Here is a 19,685-nt window from a genome sequence, read left to right as displayed (position 1 = left end):
CATGAATGATCAAATTAGAGAGTTAGAAAAATTCATCAATCCTTTTCTCTGTGAAAAATAACCAAGACTCTGTTCAGAAGCATTATCTTGGGGAACAAATAAATTGTAGGAGATGATCAGGTTGAGTCCAAGGGAAGGGTAAGGCACATAATCATTTTGGAGTCCCTTCATGCCCACAAGAGATCTAAAAAAGTTCAGCCTTCCTTGAATGTTGTTGACTTTTTATCGACTGCCAATTTGCCTTGACCATTAGTAGTTCAGATTTTTGTAGAGCGATACCATGGAGTAAACTTGTAATCATTTGAACAACCCTAGTTCCCGATTTCTTGCACCTACAGAAACGTCTTTGAAATATTTACCTGCCAAATTGGAAATGCAATACTTTATCAGACCAATTTAGTAGCACAGTTTGGGATTCTATTATTGGTAACCCTAATATGTATATTAGTCTACTCATTTGATAAGTAATATGGTATTGGAGTCGATCCCTGGAGATAAAATGGAATTAAAGAACTATTTAAAAGAATTTTTAAAAAGATATTGCATTAGATGCTACTTGCCAATGTGTTTATAGAAGTAATAATGTAATATATATCAGGAATCCAGAAGTGTGCCTTCCTCATAGCATTACCTACTTTCTGGATTGCTCCCCTTGAGATCAAGATGGCCCCTGTTTTGTTATTGTTTAAAAGAGCTTGGAAAACCTGACTCTTCACCCAGGCCTTTAGTGAGATAAAGAGATCCCTCACTTCATTTCACCTAGTCACTTGCAATCTTTTATATTTTTTTGATTTTCTTGTAACTTCTGTTACTGTATTAATAGCTCATAGTTGCTGAGAGTTAATAAAATTTAATAAATTGTTATATACTGTACAAAGATGGTTTTTAAAATTGTATGTATATTGCAAAAAGGGAAGAAAAAAAACTTCAAAGTACTGTATATACCTTATATGCATTAAATCTAAGGCAAGAGACTGTTTATTTCAGTTTCAGTCTGTTTTCTGCAATACTAATGAACTGAATATTGTTATAATTTCATTTTTGTAACTTGTCTGCAACTTATATATAACTTAATAGCAGTCCACCATCACTTTAAAACTAATGGGAACAGGTTATATAAGGAGAATAAAGCTCAGTAACTCAAGCCTAAACTAATTTACACTAATCACATGAACCATAACAAATATTTTAGTATTTTGTATATCCAGTCCATTTCTATTAAGCATTTGAGTGTCGGCAATAAAAGATACTTACCTTAATGCAAATATAGTTATTTTTAAATATCTACAGTACTTTATATCAAATAAAGTTTGATAGTTTATTTCTGCTCTCATGGAATCTTGGGATCTGCAAATTTATTCATGATGGAAATTGAATATACTGTATATTCGTGTATTTCCATTGGCCCAAATAATTGTCTTTAAGATTTCCTGAACAAATGAAGTAAATGAGAAATAAGTTAGAAGGCTAAACATTAGAATCACAAGCTATTCTGATTCACAAACTCATCCAAACCTGTCCCTTCAGGTGTTGCAAGAAATTATCTCCTGCTAGAAGAATGTTTTGTTAAGAGTATTAAGTTGGAAACTTATCTGATTAAAGAGTAATGTTTGATGCTCCTGTTTTGAACTGGGATATGTAAATACCTGGATCTGCCCTATACCACAGGGAAGGAATTTCCAAAGTAGAAAAAAAGGAACACAAGGTTCACACCAAGTTTCAATTTTAGTTAAGGAAAAAAAGGCTGTGGGTACAGAGCAGTGATGGCTAACCTTTTTGCTGTCGTGTGCCAAAAGCGGGGGGAGCATGGTGGGGGTCTCTCTCGCGTGTGCCCACATCCATAATTCAATGCGTCCCAGCCCCCCGTGCATGTGACCCCACCCACCCCCCCGCTCTTGGCACGCAATAGCATGGGGGGCCAGGTAGGCCCATTTTTCGCCCTCCCGAGGCTCCCCAGGCTTTCTAGGAGCCTGAGGCGGGTGAAAATGGCCTTCCCCACCCCCCTGGAGGCTGGAAATGGCCCATTTCCCGACTTCTGGTGGGCCCGAAAGGCCCAAAAATCAGATGGCTGGTGCACGCATGCACGCTGGAGCTGAGCTAGGGCAACGCTTGCGTGCCCACAGATATGGCTCCATGTGCCACCTGTGGCACGCGTGCCATAGGTTTGCCATCACAGGTATAGAGCCATGGATTGCAGTCAAATATTTTATATGACATTTTCATTAACATTTTCTAGATTCTATTAATTGCCTCAAAATAAATAGATGAAAATATCTGTATTCTTTCTGAAGAGTTAATACAAGACCTATGGAATCTGAAGGGCAGTCTCATTAAAATTAGGGTGTTGATCTTAAAATAAATTGCAATTGTATGTATTTGTTTCATATGGGAGTGTACTACTTACAAGAACACATTGTAAAGTTTGTGAAGTATATGTAAATTATCAGCTATTAATAGAACTAAACATATCTTAAGCTCTAAACATAAAATATATATCCAATACTGTTCTTCAACTGAAGTATTACAGCTAATCCTCAATTTATAACCACTCATTTAGCGAAGTTCAAAGTTGCAAGACACTAAAAAAATAACTTGTGTCTGCTCCTCACACCTACAACTGTTGCAGCATTCCCACAGTCATTTGGGCACTTGGCAACGCTGCATATATTTACGATGGTTGCAGCATCCTGGGGGTCACATGATCATCATTTGCAACCTTCCCAGCTGGTTTCCAGCAAACAAAGTCAATGGGGAAAGCCAGATTTACTTAACTGCAGTCATTCACTTAATAACACTGGCAAAAGGCACAAAAAAATGGGCATGAGTCACTTAACAGCTGCCATGGAAATTCTGGTCCCAATTGTGATCGGGATTCTACCCGTATTGAGAACTACCTGTATTGGAATTTTTTAAAAAATTAAATTGCTTCAGTTTTATACTTGGGATCCTACCTTTTTTCTTCCCTTCCTCCCTTTCTTGAATTTTTATGTACTTCAACTGAAAAACTTAAGTATTTTACAAATAAAACATCATAACAAATAGATATAATAAATTAACCTATCTGTTCATGCACAAATTCTGACTCATAAAACCACAATAGTATCATCCACATATAAAGCACCTTCTTACCACTCTCCTAATCCCTGAATGTGAACTTTAATAGCACTGTTTTCAACAGCTTTGTGAATGCTAATAATGAGGATGCAATTCTTATTTCTAAAAACAACTGGCTTCATAGGAGTATGAACAGAGAATATTAATCTCCAAGTATCCTTTTGCCATAACTCATGGCAGGAGGCAGGATATAATCTTTCTTGCAAGTGCTCTCAGGAGGGGAGATGTTACCCAAAGCAAGCAATCGTTTTTTTAATAGAAGTATGCTTTTATAAAGCAGCAAGCTATGGATAGTTTTAAAGAAATGTGCAGGTTTGGTAGCAATATTTAGAGGGTATCCAGATATTTCTACATGTTTGTAGTATAATGGTCACCATTCTGAAAGTGGAAAACCATCATGGAAAAAGTCTTTTCTTGTGCACTGATCAGATTAATATCCCTTGACGAGAGCACCTGATCATGTTGTTTGAAATCAATATTGCATTTCATAGGCAATTTGCTATACACCTAGCAATAGTTGTTTTTAAGTATGCCTAGTGGAATTTTATCACAGAAAATGACAGGATTCTATACAGCTCCCTTAAAAAGTCTGTTAACCCTTCCCCTATGCAAACATTTTAAAACAGCATCACTTATGAAAGTCCAACTATAGCGTAGCCTATGTTTCCAAACTGCAAGTTGCAGGTGCTGAGTTCAGCAACCTTAGGCTGAGAAAGAGTGGTTTATTACAATTTTCCAGTGTTGATGGTACAGATCATAGTAAGAAGCACACAGTATTTTTTGAACCAAATCCTTCCTATGCATACCCATTCAACTTCCTTAAATTGATCCCTCCTGACCAATTCAATCCAACCATCAGTCGTATCTGCAGAAACCAGCTGTGCTCTTGACTTAAAATGCTTCATATTTACACAGAAAGCATGTGGGTATATTATATACTCTGATGGTGTCTTTTTTCCCCTAACTAATGCAAACTATTCAGTCAAATTGAACCCTTCCTCCTCTTTTGCTATAACTTGTAGCTGCTTAGCGAGTGGGGATACATTGGTATTCAATCACAATTGTACTGCAAACTATGACATGCATCCTCTCCCATCATTTTTTTAATAAATTGCTCTCACTCTCACGCCTAAATACTGCACATAAAAACAGAGAACGATGCGGTGTATGATCCAGAAGCGAATAAAACCCAAAACTCAAGAACTGGGGTTTTTATCTTTGATACAGCTACGCAAAACAACTTCTTTTCGATTCAGCAGAACTCTTTCGCTATCAAGAAGATACTTTAGAACAGAGGTCCTCAAACTTGGCAGCTTTAAGACTTGTGGACTTCAACTCCCAGAATTCTCCAGCCAGCTGTGCTGGGAGTTGAAGTCCACAGTCTTAAAGCTGCCAAGTCTCCTCCAGAAGTCCCCTTTCAAGGATTAAGCCTCTCTAAGCCATTGCCTAATAACAAGAAATTATATTTATTCTGTATCTATATGGTGTTTTCTTCCCGCGATCTCGAGCTTTTTCTTCGGCGGAACTATGCTGCACCGTTTCCGCGCTGCGACCGGAGTGTTTAAAGAAGGGAACTGAATGGGAGAAGGGGCGGTGTTTGGTTGGGTTGTTGCCGGTTCTTTCAGGGAAGGGTGGGTGGGTTTACTTTGCTCGTCTCCTCGTTTTTCCAAACAGCTTTTTGACGAAGGCTTGGTGAATCCGTCCGGTTCCGAGTTTTTTTTTTTTTTTTTAACTCTGTCAGCGGAGAAACGCTGTGAGTGCAAAATGCTTTTCTTTTAAAATTGCTGCTGCTGCTCCAGGAAAGGGAACCTTCCCTATTCAGACATGATAGAGCAGTGTTTCTCAACCTTGGTAGCTTGAAGATGGGTGGACTTCAATTCCCAGAATCCCCCAGCCAGCAGCGCTGGCTGGGGGATTCTGGGAGTTGAAGTCCACCCATCTTCAAGCTTCCAAGGTTGAGAAACACTGTGATAGAGGCTGGCTTTTCTTCGACTGTAGCAGTCTTTGGTCAAAGTTTTTGGTCTCGTGTTTTGTGTTACAAATACAATTATTGTTTTCCGTTTCTGAAGTTCACCTTGCAGCCCGCTGTCCGATTGTCATGTCTTTACCTCTCTAATCAATCATACTTTGAGATTACTGGCAATAACTGGTTATATAGTCTTTATTTTTTGCGTTATCTTGTACAAACGTATCTGAATAAATAGATGTGTCAAAAAACGTATTACACATTAAGTTACATAAATTCCAAGGATATACTTGTAAAAAGTATTTTTTCCCCTATGTACACAGTAAAGGTATAGGGACAACAGCTTAAAAACATACCTGAAATTTATGATTATTCACAAGTTGGTCCCTTTGATAGTGAATTAAATCAAATGTCCAAGATGCGTAAGAATAGTGATGTTAACCTACATGGATCAGAATGTATTTAGAAAGTAAGGAAATGGGCTGATTTCCCACAGAAGGAATAGAAAAAGGATGTGGAAGTGCCTTGGAATGGAGGGAAAAGAATTAACAGATTTGCAGAATTCTAAATGAAAGGATATGAAAGCTGATGGTGAACTTTGTGGCCTCTATTAAGTCTTAGCTGGATGTTTTCCATGTAGCAAATATACAGGAAACTGTTTTTCAGACGTGAAGGGAACACAGTTACATAAATTTAGTCTGAACACTATTCAGGGATGTGATTATATTAGCTTTATATCATTTCATGTTTGCATTGTGTGTGAATATGTGCATCTGTGTGGCTATTTGTACAATGTTTTAAAATCTTTAATTAGATTGTGATAATTATTTTTGTTACTTAACTAGGAAAACATTGACTCAAAGAAATGGATGATGAACCTGAAAGAACCAAACGGTGGGAAGGGGGTTATGAAAGAACATGGTAAGTTTGCTTTTTTAGCACTTAAATTTCCCTCCATTTTTTTAAAAAATGTGGCATCCTGCTGTAAGTACAGTACAGAATTCTTACTCTTTTTGTTTCTTTTGTTTCTAGGGAAGTTCTTAAAGAAGATGAATCTGGATCATTAAAAGCGTCTATAGAAGATATTCTCTTTAAGGCCAAGAGAAAAAGGTAAGCATTTATTGAGTATGGTGTATAATACACTATATTGATATAATTTTACAAGAAATGTGTAAATTTAAAGGTAGTTAATTCCATTCCAATTGGATGTGGAATATTCAGTGCTCCCTTGTTTGAAGTTATATTCAGTCAGATAAATGAAATATAGCACTGTTCTTATCTTTAGTGCTTTATTTTAAAATTCCAAAATATGCCTTAGTAATATTTGTTTATTTATTTAAATATTTTACTCCATTGTTCAGCTGAAAACACTGATTTTAAAATTAAGCAGGTAGGATATTTAATGCTAATATTAAATAAGTAGGCAGTCACATGTCAAAAAAGAAAAGAGAGATTTGGACTGAGAAGGTAAAAATGGAATTCAAGCCCACTTTGTAGATAGCATTATCATATAACAACCAGTTAAAATGACATGCTAATATTAGTTAACATAAATATTTGTGATTTGTTTAACAATTGTGACTCAAATGCCAGTTGAATGTGATAGGATTTATATCTCAGTAAACACAAAACTATACCTGTAATGTGATGTTCTTAAGATAAGATAGATAAAATAACTTTTATTGTCATTTTTTTGTGAGCACACTGGCACATTAAAAATAAAATTCTGTTGCCTGCTCTCAAGAGAAAGTATATATCTACCTAAACACATACATAATACACATATATACATGGTACATATGTATTAATCACTGTCCATTTTGAATACATAGTGGAAAAAGGAAACCTGAGAGTTCATAAGGTTGATGCTATATGTCCTTGATTTCATTATAATTAAAAATTAAGGTACAATTTGTTTATACATTTTTAATGTAAATATAGTAGTACAAATAATGGAACATAGCCTGATACAGTTATTCAGTTTGTTTTTAGTATCATAAACGTTTAACTATTCATGTAAATTGTGTAATTAATTTTTTCTGCAAATTAATTTTATAGATTTCTAGATACTGCTTTAACTGTCAACATTTATTTTTAACAGTTTCTAATTTTGCTGTTCATTTGGTTTAGAATTCCAGTTCATTAAACCTTGTGTCTTTTCCTAGAATAGGAGGCTTCTCTCACAGTAATTAATATGCTAGACACCATGTGACTAGATACTGAAATGGGTCTGGCCTTGAAGACTACTTTCATAAAGCCCTTCATAGTACTTGGGCTGGATATTTGCAGGATTGCTTCTCCAGTTGTATCTATCTACCTGATGAGGTTTGGAAAACTTGATATCCTCCAGGTCCAATCACTTAAACAATGGCACTTTATAGGACCCAGGGGACATGCCTTCTCGGTTGCCATATGTATCCTCTAAAACAGTATAGCTTCTGAGATCCATGTGACCCTCACCTTGCTGACCTTTAGGAAAGAATATGTGCTGTGAATTACTTTTATACTGTATAATGTTCTAAGCACCATAAATGTAATATATCTGATTTGTTCCTCGGGTACGGCTTTTTTTATAAATTTTTTATTGTTTTAATCCTTTGTAAATTGCTCAGAATCATCAATGAGTAGGCAGCCTAAAAATAAAAAAAAAACATAATTCAAATAAGCACTTTAAAAAAAAGCCAGTAACTAAAACCTTAGGGCAGAATATGGTTGTTAGTATGTTAGGAGATGCAATTTCCCCATATGCCTTAAGTACAGCTTCAAAGTGAAATGGACACTCTGTTAGGAGAAGGATAGGAAAAGAAAGCTCTGTACTAATGATACCAGGAGAGAGTTTTATTAATTTCTGGTTCTAGGATATGACGGCTGCCAGCAAATAGGCCTATTTTCTTATTAGTATTTAAGTATTTAATTCACTCCTTGCCAAGTTATTCTCATTAGACCGACAGATTTTATTCTGTCAAGATGCTTCATACAACTAGGTGTTATGCCACATAAGGCTTTTTAGATCATACACTGCTTTGAATTGGAGCTGGTAGCCTGTGCAGTAATTTCAGAAGCATTATCCTACAATGAGACAATTAACCCTGTAGGAGTCTTGTCATGCTACTTTGGACCAGTTGTAGGTTCCTGTTAATATCTAAAGGATACATAGAATGTGTTACAGGAATCCTGATGGGTAATGATCAATGCATGAATTACATGGATTATACCTTTTAGAAAATGTACAAAATGACATATACAAACAGTTTACCTACAGATCATGAACATTACAACAATTATTTCTTATTTTATAGAACTTTTGAACATCATGGACAAGTTCGACTTGGGATGGTACACTTTCATTTTCTCATTTTGCTTCAAATAAAATTGCTTAAATTAGACTTAGGCATTAAATGAAGTAGGACAAAGTGGATGACAGCTTCTTGCCTGGGTTTCAGTGTGGGAGGATCAGTGATTAAGGTACCAGGCTAGAAATCATGAGACTCTGAGTTCTAGTGCCGCCTTAGGCATGAAAGTCAGATGGATCACTTTGGGACAGTCACTCTCTCAGCTCAATCCACCTCACAGGGTTGTTGTGGGAAAATAGGAAGAGGAAGGAGTATTAGGTATGTTCGCCACCTTATTTATAAAAAATAAAGGCAAGATAATAAATAAATAAATAAATAAATATATTTATTATAAATATATCTTTAATTGTGGTAAGTAATAAATTACTTGGACTAGTTCAAGTATATTTTATAATGCTTCAGGCAAAGATATTAGGGTGAAGCCTCAAAAAAAATCTGATACCTGCAGTCTCTACACTTATGTATAATTTTATTTCAGTGGATCTTAAACAAGTTTATGTACGTTTGCAATTTGTAATTCTACATTAAAGGAATTATAGATTTTTTTTTTTGAAAACTAGAATATAAAAAAATTTGTCATTTTAGGTTAAGTTGTATATAAAGGTAATTAATGCTGTTTTTGAATGCATTAATATAATATTCAGTTTATGGTTTTTTAATTTTATAGATGCGTCACCTGTATGTAGTAGTAGATGGATCAAGAACAATGGAAGATCAAGATTTAAAACCTAATAGATTAACATGTACCTTAAAGGTGATTATTTTTGAAATAATTCAAAAGTGCTCCAAATCTGTATAGCAAATATAATGTGGGATTTGTATAGGAGACCCAAATTCTTATTGTTGACCATAGACCAGTGATCATTTCTTAATTTAATGACCTTGCACAATTATTCTAATAGAAAATGGTAGGAAATGACAAAATATAATTGGAAAAGTTAAATATATAAATATAGTACATTGTTCACTATTATTTTCCCATTCTGCATATATAAGAGTCTTATATTAAAGTATTTACATTGTAGCAGTTTTCCATTATGTAAGTTATCAGCATGTATTAACCTGCTTTGTTTCAGTGAATTAGCATGCAATTTAATCCCAAACACATTAGCAACCTCTGATTTCATTGGGAATTAATCCCTAGAAAATGTGTTCCAGAGTGCAGGTAATTACAAATACATCAGTTCAATTTCAAGTCCTGCTAAACTCAACACGTGTCGTAGTCAAAAGATGTACATACTGTAGATTCCACTTACAACTGTTTTTAACCAAATATGTGGACTGTGCAGAACTGGAATCATCATTTTTGAAAAGAAGCTGACCTTGAAGTGTGCTTATTTATATAAATATAATGATCAGATTTCACAGTATTTTTTGCTATTAACTCCTAGATATATTTTTAAACCACTATAGTTTAGAAATTAGTTTGAAGAACATTTTTCTAAAAAGATGCAAAGAATTCAATACATTTGTCCAATATAAAATAGTATTTGATATATTGTTTTAATGTTTCTCATTCTGTAGTTACTGGAATATTTTGTTGAAGAATATTTTGATCAAAATCCTATAAGCCAGGTATGTGCACTGTTGAAAGCAATAAAGTTTCACAGTTGTTGCTTAAACTTCATCTGTTTAAATATACAATTTCTCTTGTAATGTTGATGGTAGTAATAAGTTATTTTGAAGTTTGAAGCCCTGGAAAAAGATTCTAGTGTCTAAGCAATATATATATTGTAGAAAAATAGGATTAAAAACCACTAGCATAAGTTTCAATTCTGCCCTAGGAAAAATCAAAGCTCCAGTGCATATTAATCCTGTACTAACATTCTTATTGAGTAAGGCAGCATGAAATAAATAATGGAAGATAAAAGATTATATAGAATTTGAAATTATGTAGGGCAGGATGCTGCATGCATAGAGCAGCCATTCCTGTAATTTTTTCCCCTTAATGTTTGGTAAAGTGGTAGTGATTAGTTAACCATGTGGAGTTGGGGAAGCAAGCATACTTCCTTTTTTCCCAGTTGTCGCAAGTGGATTCTTGGCGTGGTTCAGAATGAGTAAAGCCAGTTTGGTTCTGCAATCTACATAAATGTAATTAATCCTTGTTTGTTTTCCTGGATTATAGACAAATAGTGCATGATAATCCTGAAGTTCTAACTTTTAGAACTGTGATTTCCTTCGCTCCTGGGCTTCCGATTTCATCAGGCAGCATCTATCAAGCCTGCTTTGTAGCTAAATAAATTAGAAACTTAAAAAAAAAAGTTTGGATGGGAGAGCAATGATTCCTAGCATTCTGAAATCTGCATTATCAGATTCCATGGTTTTACAGCACAATTAAGCAATAAATAACTCCTTTATGTAACTTAATTAAGATGCAGACTACAAAATATTTCCTAAAGTATTTTGCTCCAGTAAATATTTTGCAATAATTTAATTTAATTTAATTTAATTTAATTCAATTTATATGCTCCCCCTCTCTGAAGACTCAGGGCAGCTGATAACTGTTTTGACTAAGTCTTTCTCAGCAAAATCTTTGGTAATATAAGAGAAGCAATAGTGTTTGTATGTGGAGCTATCTTACTCTGTCTATTATGAAAATATAGCCATACATTGCTCAATGAATCCTTTTAACGGCAAACAAATTTCTTGCAGATTGGCATTGTTGTAACTAAGAGTAAAAGAGCTGAAAAACTGACTGAACTTTCAGGTACTGATTCTCGTTTCCTCAGTTCTTATTTCTTCCTGAAATGACCATTGTTTTTGATACAAGTAATATATATGTATTTGATCTTGTAAACATGTACATTAAAATGCATTTTTAATTTCCTAAAGGCAGAGAGAGTAACAGCCAAATACATGTCCTAAGGGAGTATTTTCCATAGCCTGGGAGTGAGTTAGGACACTAATATGTGATGACAGGTTAATTTCTTTTCATAGGAAATCCAAGGAAACATATAACGGCTCTAAAAAAAGCTGTAGATATGACCTGCCTAGGAGAGCCTTCGCTATATAATGCCTTAAATTTAGCCACCCAAACATTAAAGTAAGTATATGTTGGAAACATAAGTGATTTTTTAAATTTTTATTTTAAAATAGCGGTAAACAATTACACTAATTAAAAGAGCAAAAAATTGAAATGGCAATTTAATAAATGTTGAGTCTAAATACGTATTTTTGTCTCATGCTCTGGTCCTTTTCTTGTCTTGCTTTCAGTGTAAAATCATAATTTCTTGTTAAATCTGAATAATTATATGCCTTGCCTGCATGCCTAACTGGCTGCCTTAATTTGTTCTTGTTCCTCCAATCATTTTGAAATATAAGGATCCTAGAATGGCTTTTCTAATCCTGTTTCCTCTAGCTCTGTTGGATTTCAACATACAGAAATCCTGGTAACTTTTGTTGCTGGAAGGTGTGTAGTCTTGCACAATTATTGAAATAAGTTAAGACTGTGTTAGAATAATGCCACCAATAGCCTCCCACCGACCAGTCCATTCCCACAGAGAGGGTCTCCTCAGTGTGCCATCAGCCAAGTTATGTCGGCTGGCGACGCCCAGGGGGAGGGCCTTCTCTGTGGGAGCCCCAGCCCTGTGGAACGAACTGCCCCCGGAAATTCATAAGATCTCCGACCTCCGGGTGTTTCGCTGCGCATTGAAGACCCTGTTGTTCCGCCAGGCCGGACTATCAACACAATAGTTTTAAATTGGGGTATTTAAATTTATTAGGGTTTTAAATCTGAGCCACTTTATTTAATTATTTTAAATTTTATATTGTTGTTTTGTCTGTGTTTTTAAATAGGCTGTACACCGCCCTGAGTCCTTCGGGAGAAGGGCGGTATAGAAATAAAATTATTATTATTATTATTATTATTATTATTATTATTATTATTATTATTATTATTATTATTATTATTATTATTATAGCTTTATCAAATTGGGTCTTGTTATTAATGATTTTGGAAAATTGTAAAGTCTTGATTTTTTTTTCATTTGTGTTTTTTATCTTTTATTGCTATCAAAGTAAACTTTGCATTTGTATATAGCCACATTTTTTCAAACTAGATATATGTATAACTTCATCTATCTGTATCAGAAACTTGGGTTTGCTTCTTTTAATAAGAAAGGATTTAATAAAACCTTATTCATCTGTTTGCAATTGAAGGTTCAAACAGACTTCACATATTCAATATAATCACAAATAACATTTGGAACTTGTTCTTGTAACTATTAGAAGAGAATATTTTATTGTCTTTAGGCACATGCCAGGACATACAAGCCGAGAAGTTTTAGTAATACTCAGCAGCCTAACAACATGTGATCCCTCAAATATATATGAACTAATAAAGGTACAGAATTTATTCTGTTTTATTATTTAATTGTCATACTGGGCCAGTTTGATAATTAATTAATTGGGGTGTTATGAAATATTGGAAATTTCTTTCCTTTTATAATTTTCTATTCTGATGGTGTATGTTTTTTTATTTCTGTCTTTTTTTCATCCAAAGTCCTTAAAATCTGCTAAGATCAGAGTGTCTGTTATTGGTCTTTCTGCTGAAGTTCGAGTATGCACTGTGCTTGCCAGAGAAACTGGTGGTATGTATATTTATATACATAAAATGAATTCATAAATATGAATATGGATTTTTACCAAAGAAAATGATCATCATTTTATAGAAAGTTTATATATATATATTTAAAGTTCTCTATTTTTCCTGACCATGCAATATAAAGAATTTTTATTTGTAACCATTCTCTTAATATATTTTTAATATGCTTCTGGTTGTGTTCAATAACCATTGTAAAATGTTGAATTCTTTGTTCCCTGGAAAACATTCACAATACCAGTTCCCCCTTTCTGTCGTGCATTTGAAGCATGGCTGAGAAATCTTTTGATGGTTGTGGGTGACACTAAACATGTAATGAGTCTCACAACTGCAGGGTGATAGTGGAAGGAAGTTGGTGATGTGATTTTAAAAGAGTTATTTCCTTTCATTTTAGAGGGAAATTCTGGACTTGTTCTGGTTTAAATTATGTTAGCTATTTTAATGTTTATACTCCAGAGTTCTTTTTAAAAGTGTATTCTGCTTCAAAATGATAAAAAACATGCTACAAAGTGGGTTTTTTGCTGCCTAGAGAGACAGAGGACACAACAGCAACAGCATGATGGGAAGTGTGTTCAGTGTAGCTGCAAGGAACTTAAAATATATATATTTCAAACAATTGCCTTGCAGCAAATTTTAAATTATTGATGTATTTTCTGTTTTAATCATCATCATCTTCATTTAACGACCCCATAATCCCTTGTGGGGTGGAGTCTGAGCAACTGAATGGACCTAGTGTTTTAATAGCCAGATGCCCTTCCTGTCGCCAATGTGGAGTTTTGTTCAGCAGATATATTCTCAGTGTGCCCAGAGAGAGAAATATCTGCCTCTACCGAAAATCGAACTCACAGCTTCCTGATTGTGAGGCAACAGCTCCACCTCTAGGCCACCGCACCACTCCTATTTTCCATTTAATAGCACAAGAAAATAAATTAGGAGCATATGGTAACTTTAATAAAGTAAAAAAGAAGGTGAACCTTTCTTAGTATTTCATATAAATTGTGTATCTGACAATCAGAATTGACCAGATCTTTCAGACTCTTCAGTTGCAATAGAATTTGATCTAAGTATTTTATTCAAAATTAAATTATTAAAATTGTTACATTGTAATAGGTGCAATCAATGTAATCAATGCTTCACTAATATTTTTTTTAATCAGCCTTACAAAAATTCAAGGGCATAATTGGTTTCACTATTCCTGCTATGTATTGTTCTCTATGTATTAGCTAAACTGGGCTTCCCAACCCCTGGACCACGGCCTGGTACCAGGCCGTGGCCTGTTGGGAACTGGGCAAAGCAAGTGGTGGATGAACGCGCGAAGCTCCATTTGCGCATGTGTGGGATTATGTTGTGCCCCAAACCACCCCCTCCCTGCTACTGCCACCGCTGGGCCACGGAGCTTGAAAGCTTGGGGATTGCTGGGCTAGACCAAAAGAGAAAACAGTACCTTTCCTTTTTAGAGAACTTCTTTACTTGCAAAGAGTCATTTTTTAAGTCTGCAGGACACTTCTCACTCCTCCAATCAGGCAATCAGGCAGGTAGCTTTTGATACATATGCTGGCAGTGGTTGCAACTTCCATTCTATTATTTCTGTATGGCAGGAACTTACCATGTTATTTTAGACGAAAGCCATTATAAGGAACTCCTGATGCATCATGTCAGTCCACCACCAGCCAGTTCTAGTTCTGAAAGTTCTCTTATTCGAATGGGTAAGAATTCTGCTCCTTTTAAGAGTTCAGTATTGAACACACAGCATTTCTGTAAATGTTCTATGCAATTCTGTTTATTCCATTGTTTTAACATGAGAAATGCAGGTCATATTATGGACACCCAGAGGTAAAATTCCACCAAGTCTTTTTTGTCTCTAGGTTCAGCATGCAATATCTCAATAGCAGTGGTGGGTTTCAATTTTTTTTACTACCGGTTCTGTGGGTGTGACTTGGTGGGCGTGGCATGGCTTGGTGGGTGTGGCTTGGTGGGCCTGGCAGGGGAAGGATAGTGTAAAATCTCCATTCCCTCCCTAATCCAGGGGAAGGATATTGCAAAATCCCCATTTCCTCCCAATCAGCGGGGACTCGGGAGGCAGAGAATAGATGCGGGCGGGGCCAGTCAGTGGTGGTATTTACCAGTTCTCCGAACTACTCAAAATTTTCGCTACCGGTTCTCCAGAACTGGTCAGAAGCTACTGAAACCCACCTCTGCTTAATAGTAGCTTGTTTTACCATATGTAAAACAGAACATGCAGCTTCTTTCAGTACAGCTGCTTCTTATCAAAAGAAACAGCTGTACTGAAAGAAGCTGCATGCTGCTGTTCATTGAGAATTTGCACAGATTGGACCATTTTTTGATATTATGTCCTGTATCTTGCCTGAATGCAAATTTGGACAACTTCAAATTTTTTAAGTATCTTTTTTTCTTACATAGGCTTTCCTCAGCACACAATTGCACTAATGGCTGACCAAGATGCAAAACCATCTTTTAGCATGGCGTAAGTAATATGTGATTACCTATTAGATATTGCATTTCATAAGGGCACAATCTTAAGGTATGTTAGATCATCCAGTAGCTTGTGATTCATTTTCTACATCTTCTCTGTAAATGTAGGCAAACTCCGTCTTGCTTTTTCAGCCACGAGAAATAGGGGATGATATATTGAAAACTACATTTTTGATGCAATCCTTTTCTGCATATTTTAAAATTTTTATCAAAATTAGCTTTCACCAACACCTTCTTTTGTTCATTCTAAAAGTATTAATCAACTGATCTTTTTAGATGTACTAATTGCCAATAATTCCGTTGCTATTTTGCAAGTGAAAATAATCCTGATATATTTTTAGCATTTTATTCATTGCAGGACACTAACATTTTCCCTATAAAATGTAGCATAATTGCTGGAAAAATACATTATAAAATAAAAGCATTTAATAGTCATGATTTCTTTGATGTATGGCAATTTCTGTAAGTATTACTTTATTACTTGTACAAGCTTAACATATCTCCCTTTAATTTTGTTCAAATAATTCAAGCACATTCAGTTCAAGTATTCAGGAAACAATATGTTTCTATACAGGCATCTGGAAAACAGCAATGACCCAGGCCTTACACTAGGAGGATATTTCTGTCCCCAGTGTAGAGCCAAATATTGTGAGCTCCCTGTGGAATGCAAAGTGTGTGGTGAGTATCAGGGCATTTATACTTGTCTATCATAAATGGAGCTTAATAGTATATTCTCCTTTTTTGTTCTTATAGTTAAAAACAAAGAGGGATAAAAACTTGTTCCACAGTTACAGCATTTCTACTATAGTTAAATGACACTTACTTCATTTTTCATAAATGATCTATATCTCAGTTGCTTCAATTGTGTTACATTCCCTAGAAAATTGTACCTTTATCTGTTACATGGGTCCCAAGTGGCTGCTATTATTATGACTTACTTAGCAATTTAAAAATCCAACTCAAATATAGTTAATCTCCTGGAGTCTGAACAATGGTTAAAGATTTGTTGCAGTTTAAGGTAGAAGGAATTTGTTTATGGAATGAATACAAAATAGTTTCAAGTAAGATGTAATTTGAAGTACTACTACTTCTACAAGAATTTAACAATGTAGAGCTGATTAAAGTTTCCTCCTGTACTTAAGATTGTGGTTTGTTTATCTGATGCTCCGTTAATGAGTATCTATTAATGCTTAAAGCATACCTAGTTTATTAATCTTTTGCACTTTAGCACATTGCTAGATTTGAATAAAAGTATGTTTTGTGATACCTGAATAGACATTTATAGTTTTGGGATTATAATTTTATTGTCCTGTTTTTTATGCCTGAGTTGAGATTATGACTTAATTGTAATTTACATCTCTGTGTAAGTATTTTAAATAATACTTTAAAATTGTTGCTGATCTATTAAAAAGATATGTTTACTAGAATGGGAAGTCCACATGCACTTGTATCTGTCATGTTTCATTAGAAATTTAATTCCATTCCTGTGTGCAGGACATTCCTAGTTGATAACACCTGAATGAATTAATTCCACAATGCACTAGGACTGAAATTAGACTCAACTATAAATCATGATAATTAATCACAGATGTTGGATTCGATGTGGCTATTCTGTTAGGACTAGACTTCCGTATGCATATGCTCGTTATCATACTTTTACTTCAACCCTTTTAGGCAATTAGAATAAGCTTATTCACTTTCAATGTTACATGGCTAAAAATAAACTTGAAATTTTTATATACTGGACATACTATTTTGGAATGAGGAACAGAGGTTTGAAAATCAACAGAACCTATTTTATGCAGGGCTTACACTAGTGTCTGCACCACATCTGGCTCGATCTTACCATCACCTATTTCCTTTGGATGCCTTTGAGGAAGTCCCAGTGGAGCAGTATAGGGGGGAAAGGTATGTAAAAAATATTTAGGATTATCAATCCAAAATTCGAGGAGTGTTGTTTTTCGGCTAAATGGTATATCCTTTAATGTTTCTAGTTAAGTGTTTGACTAGCCCCTTGTCTAAAATACAACATATTCACTACTAAGTAAATATTTCCAAATTATTTTTTTCAGTTTATGAAAAGATTTCTTTTGATTCTTCATTTATTACTTAATGTTTCTACAGTAATTTAAGGTTTGAGGCAGAATTCCAACTTTTGGGTACACAAAGAAGAGCCTTTTCCTATCTTCATCTCAGGCAGTTGAATCCTATTCCTTGACGGTGTGAATCCCTAAAGAAAACTTGGTTAAAGGTTTCTTTATGGAAACCATTGTATTCTGTTTATTTATTTTAAATAAAGGGATTATATAGCATTTACAATGGCACCACCAATCTTCTTCTAATTCTGGTAATAAATTGGAAGAAAAAGATTAATACACATTTCCTAATAGAACTTTGCAAATATTTTTTAAACAGGTATTGTCAGGGATGCCAGGGAGAAATCAGAGATCAACATGTAAGTATTTATTAACTTCAAATTATAAACAATTTCATATTTTATGTCCATCCAAATAAGAAACATCCTCATATACTGTATTTTTCACACTATAGGACACACTTCCTCTTCCCCAAAAAGTGGGTAGAAATGTCTGTGCGTCTTATAGAGCGAATATTGCGGGGGATTGGTGTGGCAGCAGCATTTGCTGCTGCCTGTCACTGCTGCCGCTGTTCACCACTGCTGGGGAACCCTGGAGCCTTCGCTGCCGAGCAGCTGATCGGCAGTTGGATTGGCCTCCCAGAATATTGCCAATTAGCTGTTCTAGGCAGTGGGGATCGCGATTGGTGGTGAACAGCAGTGGTGGTGCACGGCAGCAATTGGCAATGGCAGTGATAAGTAACAGCGATCACCACCACCTAGAACAGCTGATTGGCGGTATTCCAGGAGACTGATCCAACTGCCAATCAGCTGCTCAGCAGTGAAGGCTCCAGCATTCCCCGCCAGCGGCAGCAACTCAGCTCAGCTGACCAATGGTGGGCGCAACGGAGCGGAGCCCTGACGAGCCACATGCTGGGGCTGCAATAACATGCTGAAGCTGACCAGGCTGTTTGCTGTTTGTTGCAAGGACGTTAGCCAGATGAATACCGAATGGATGCTGGGAGGCAGATTTTTTTTCTTGTTTTCCTCCTCTAAAGTTAATGTGCGTCTTATAGTCTGGTGCGTTTTATAGTGTAAAAAATATGGTATATATCACATTAGATTTTGGGCCTTGAAAATAATTATTTTCAATCTTAACATCAGAATAGGCCAGCTTTCATTGCAATGTAATAAAATTATTGCTTATATCATTTGCTTAGCAAAATTTTAAAAAGCATATGAGGTCATTACTATCTTATTAACAATAAGATGATGTGCTAAGATGTAACTTGTAACTTTCATTTCCCCCCTCAGGTCTACATTTGTAAAGTCTGTCATAGTGCATTTTGTGTTGAATGTGATCTTTTTGCTCATGATACCTTGCACTGCTGTCCAGGTTGCATTCACAGCCATCCTGGTCCTCCCTGCATTTGATGCCTCTGATTAAATATTACTTCTTGTACATTCCTCTGAGCAGAGAATCCTCACCAGTTATTGAACATTGTCAATAAATTAAGTTAAAGAGAAAGATAAGGAAGATGAGTCAGCTGGAGGCGTATCTAAATATGAATCTGCGCACCCATTCTATGATGTATTTAATGGAGACATAATTCTCTGTGTTACATGTATTTGTTTTTGATAATGTTCTTTTGTAATAATATGGAATAATGTGCCAAATATATCTTGAAAGTATTAAACTGGATGTCTGCACTTAAAATATGAATCTTATTTATATATTGCTTTTCTTAAATATAATTTCTGAAATTATAAAAGCTATAATCTGACACTTAATTGGAAATACTTCATGGCATTTATTTTTATGTACCTGTGTATTATGTCTCTGGGACGCAGTGGCTCAGTGGCTAAGATGCTGAGCTTGTTGATCAGAAGGTCAGCAGTTCAAATCCCTAGCACCACATAATGGCGTGAGCTCCTGTTAGTTGTCCTAGCTTTTGCCAACCTAGCAGTTCAAAAGCAGGTAAAAAATGCAAGTAGAAAAATAGGGACCAGTTCGGTGAGAAGGTAACAGCACTCTGTGCGCCTTCAGCGTTTAGTCATGCTGGCCACATGACCATGGAGACGTCT

At 35.3% G+C, this 19,685-nt stretch overlaps 1 protein-coding gene across 1 annotated transcript; it reads left to right on the top strand.

The window, feature by feature from the left end:
- The first annotated feature begins 4,508 nt into the window (after positions 1-4,508).
- Positions 4,509-19,317, top strand: GTF2H2 (general transcription factor IIH subunit 2). The gene is made up of 16 exons (XM_034441184.3): positions 4,509-4,867; positions 5,926-6,001; positions 6,113-6,190; positions 8,380-8,416; positions 9,101-9,187; positions 9,958-10,008; positions 11,086-11,140; positions 11,371-11,476; positions 12,685-12,775; positions 12,935-13,022; positions 14,632-14,739; positions 15,455-15,518; positions 16,101-16,204; positions 17,332-17,434; positions 17,942-17,981; positions 18,915-19,317. The coding sequence occupies exons 2-16, from the start codon at positions 5,946-5,948 to the stop codon at positions 19,032-19,034; spliced, it is 1,188 nt and encodes a 395-aa protein (XP_034297075.1). The 5' UTR covers positions 4,509-4,867; positions 5,926-5,945; the 3' UTR covers positions 19,035-19,317.
- The last annotated feature ends 368 nt before the right edge of the window (positions 19,318-19,685 follow it).

The sequence above is a fragment of the Pantherophis guttatus genome, chromosome 2 (genome assembly GCF_059756535.1).
Source record: "Pantherophis guttatus breed Tessera chromosome 2, ASM5975653v1, whole genome shotgun sequence".
NCBI classification, from domain to species: Eukaryota; Metazoa; Chordata; class Lepidosauria; order Squamata; family Colubridae; genus Pantherophis; species Pantherophis guttatus.
The sequence above is the reverse complement of the archived record's forward strand: the minus strand, read 5'-3'. Positions and strand labels throughout refer to the sequence as shown.

Coding starts and splice junctions, on each gene's coding strand:
- GTF2H2 (XM_034441184.3), top strand. CDS start 5,946: ATGGATGATGAACCTGAAAGAACCAAACGGTGGGAAGGGGGTTATGAA. Junction 6,191..8,379: donor TTTAAGGCCAAGAGAAAAAG/GTAAGCATTTAT, acceptor CTTATTTTATAG/AACTTTTGAACATCATGGAC. Junction 16,205..17,331: donor TGTGGAATGCAAAGTGTGTG/GTGAGTATCAGG, acceptor TATTTTATGCAG/GGCTTACACTAGTGTCTGCA.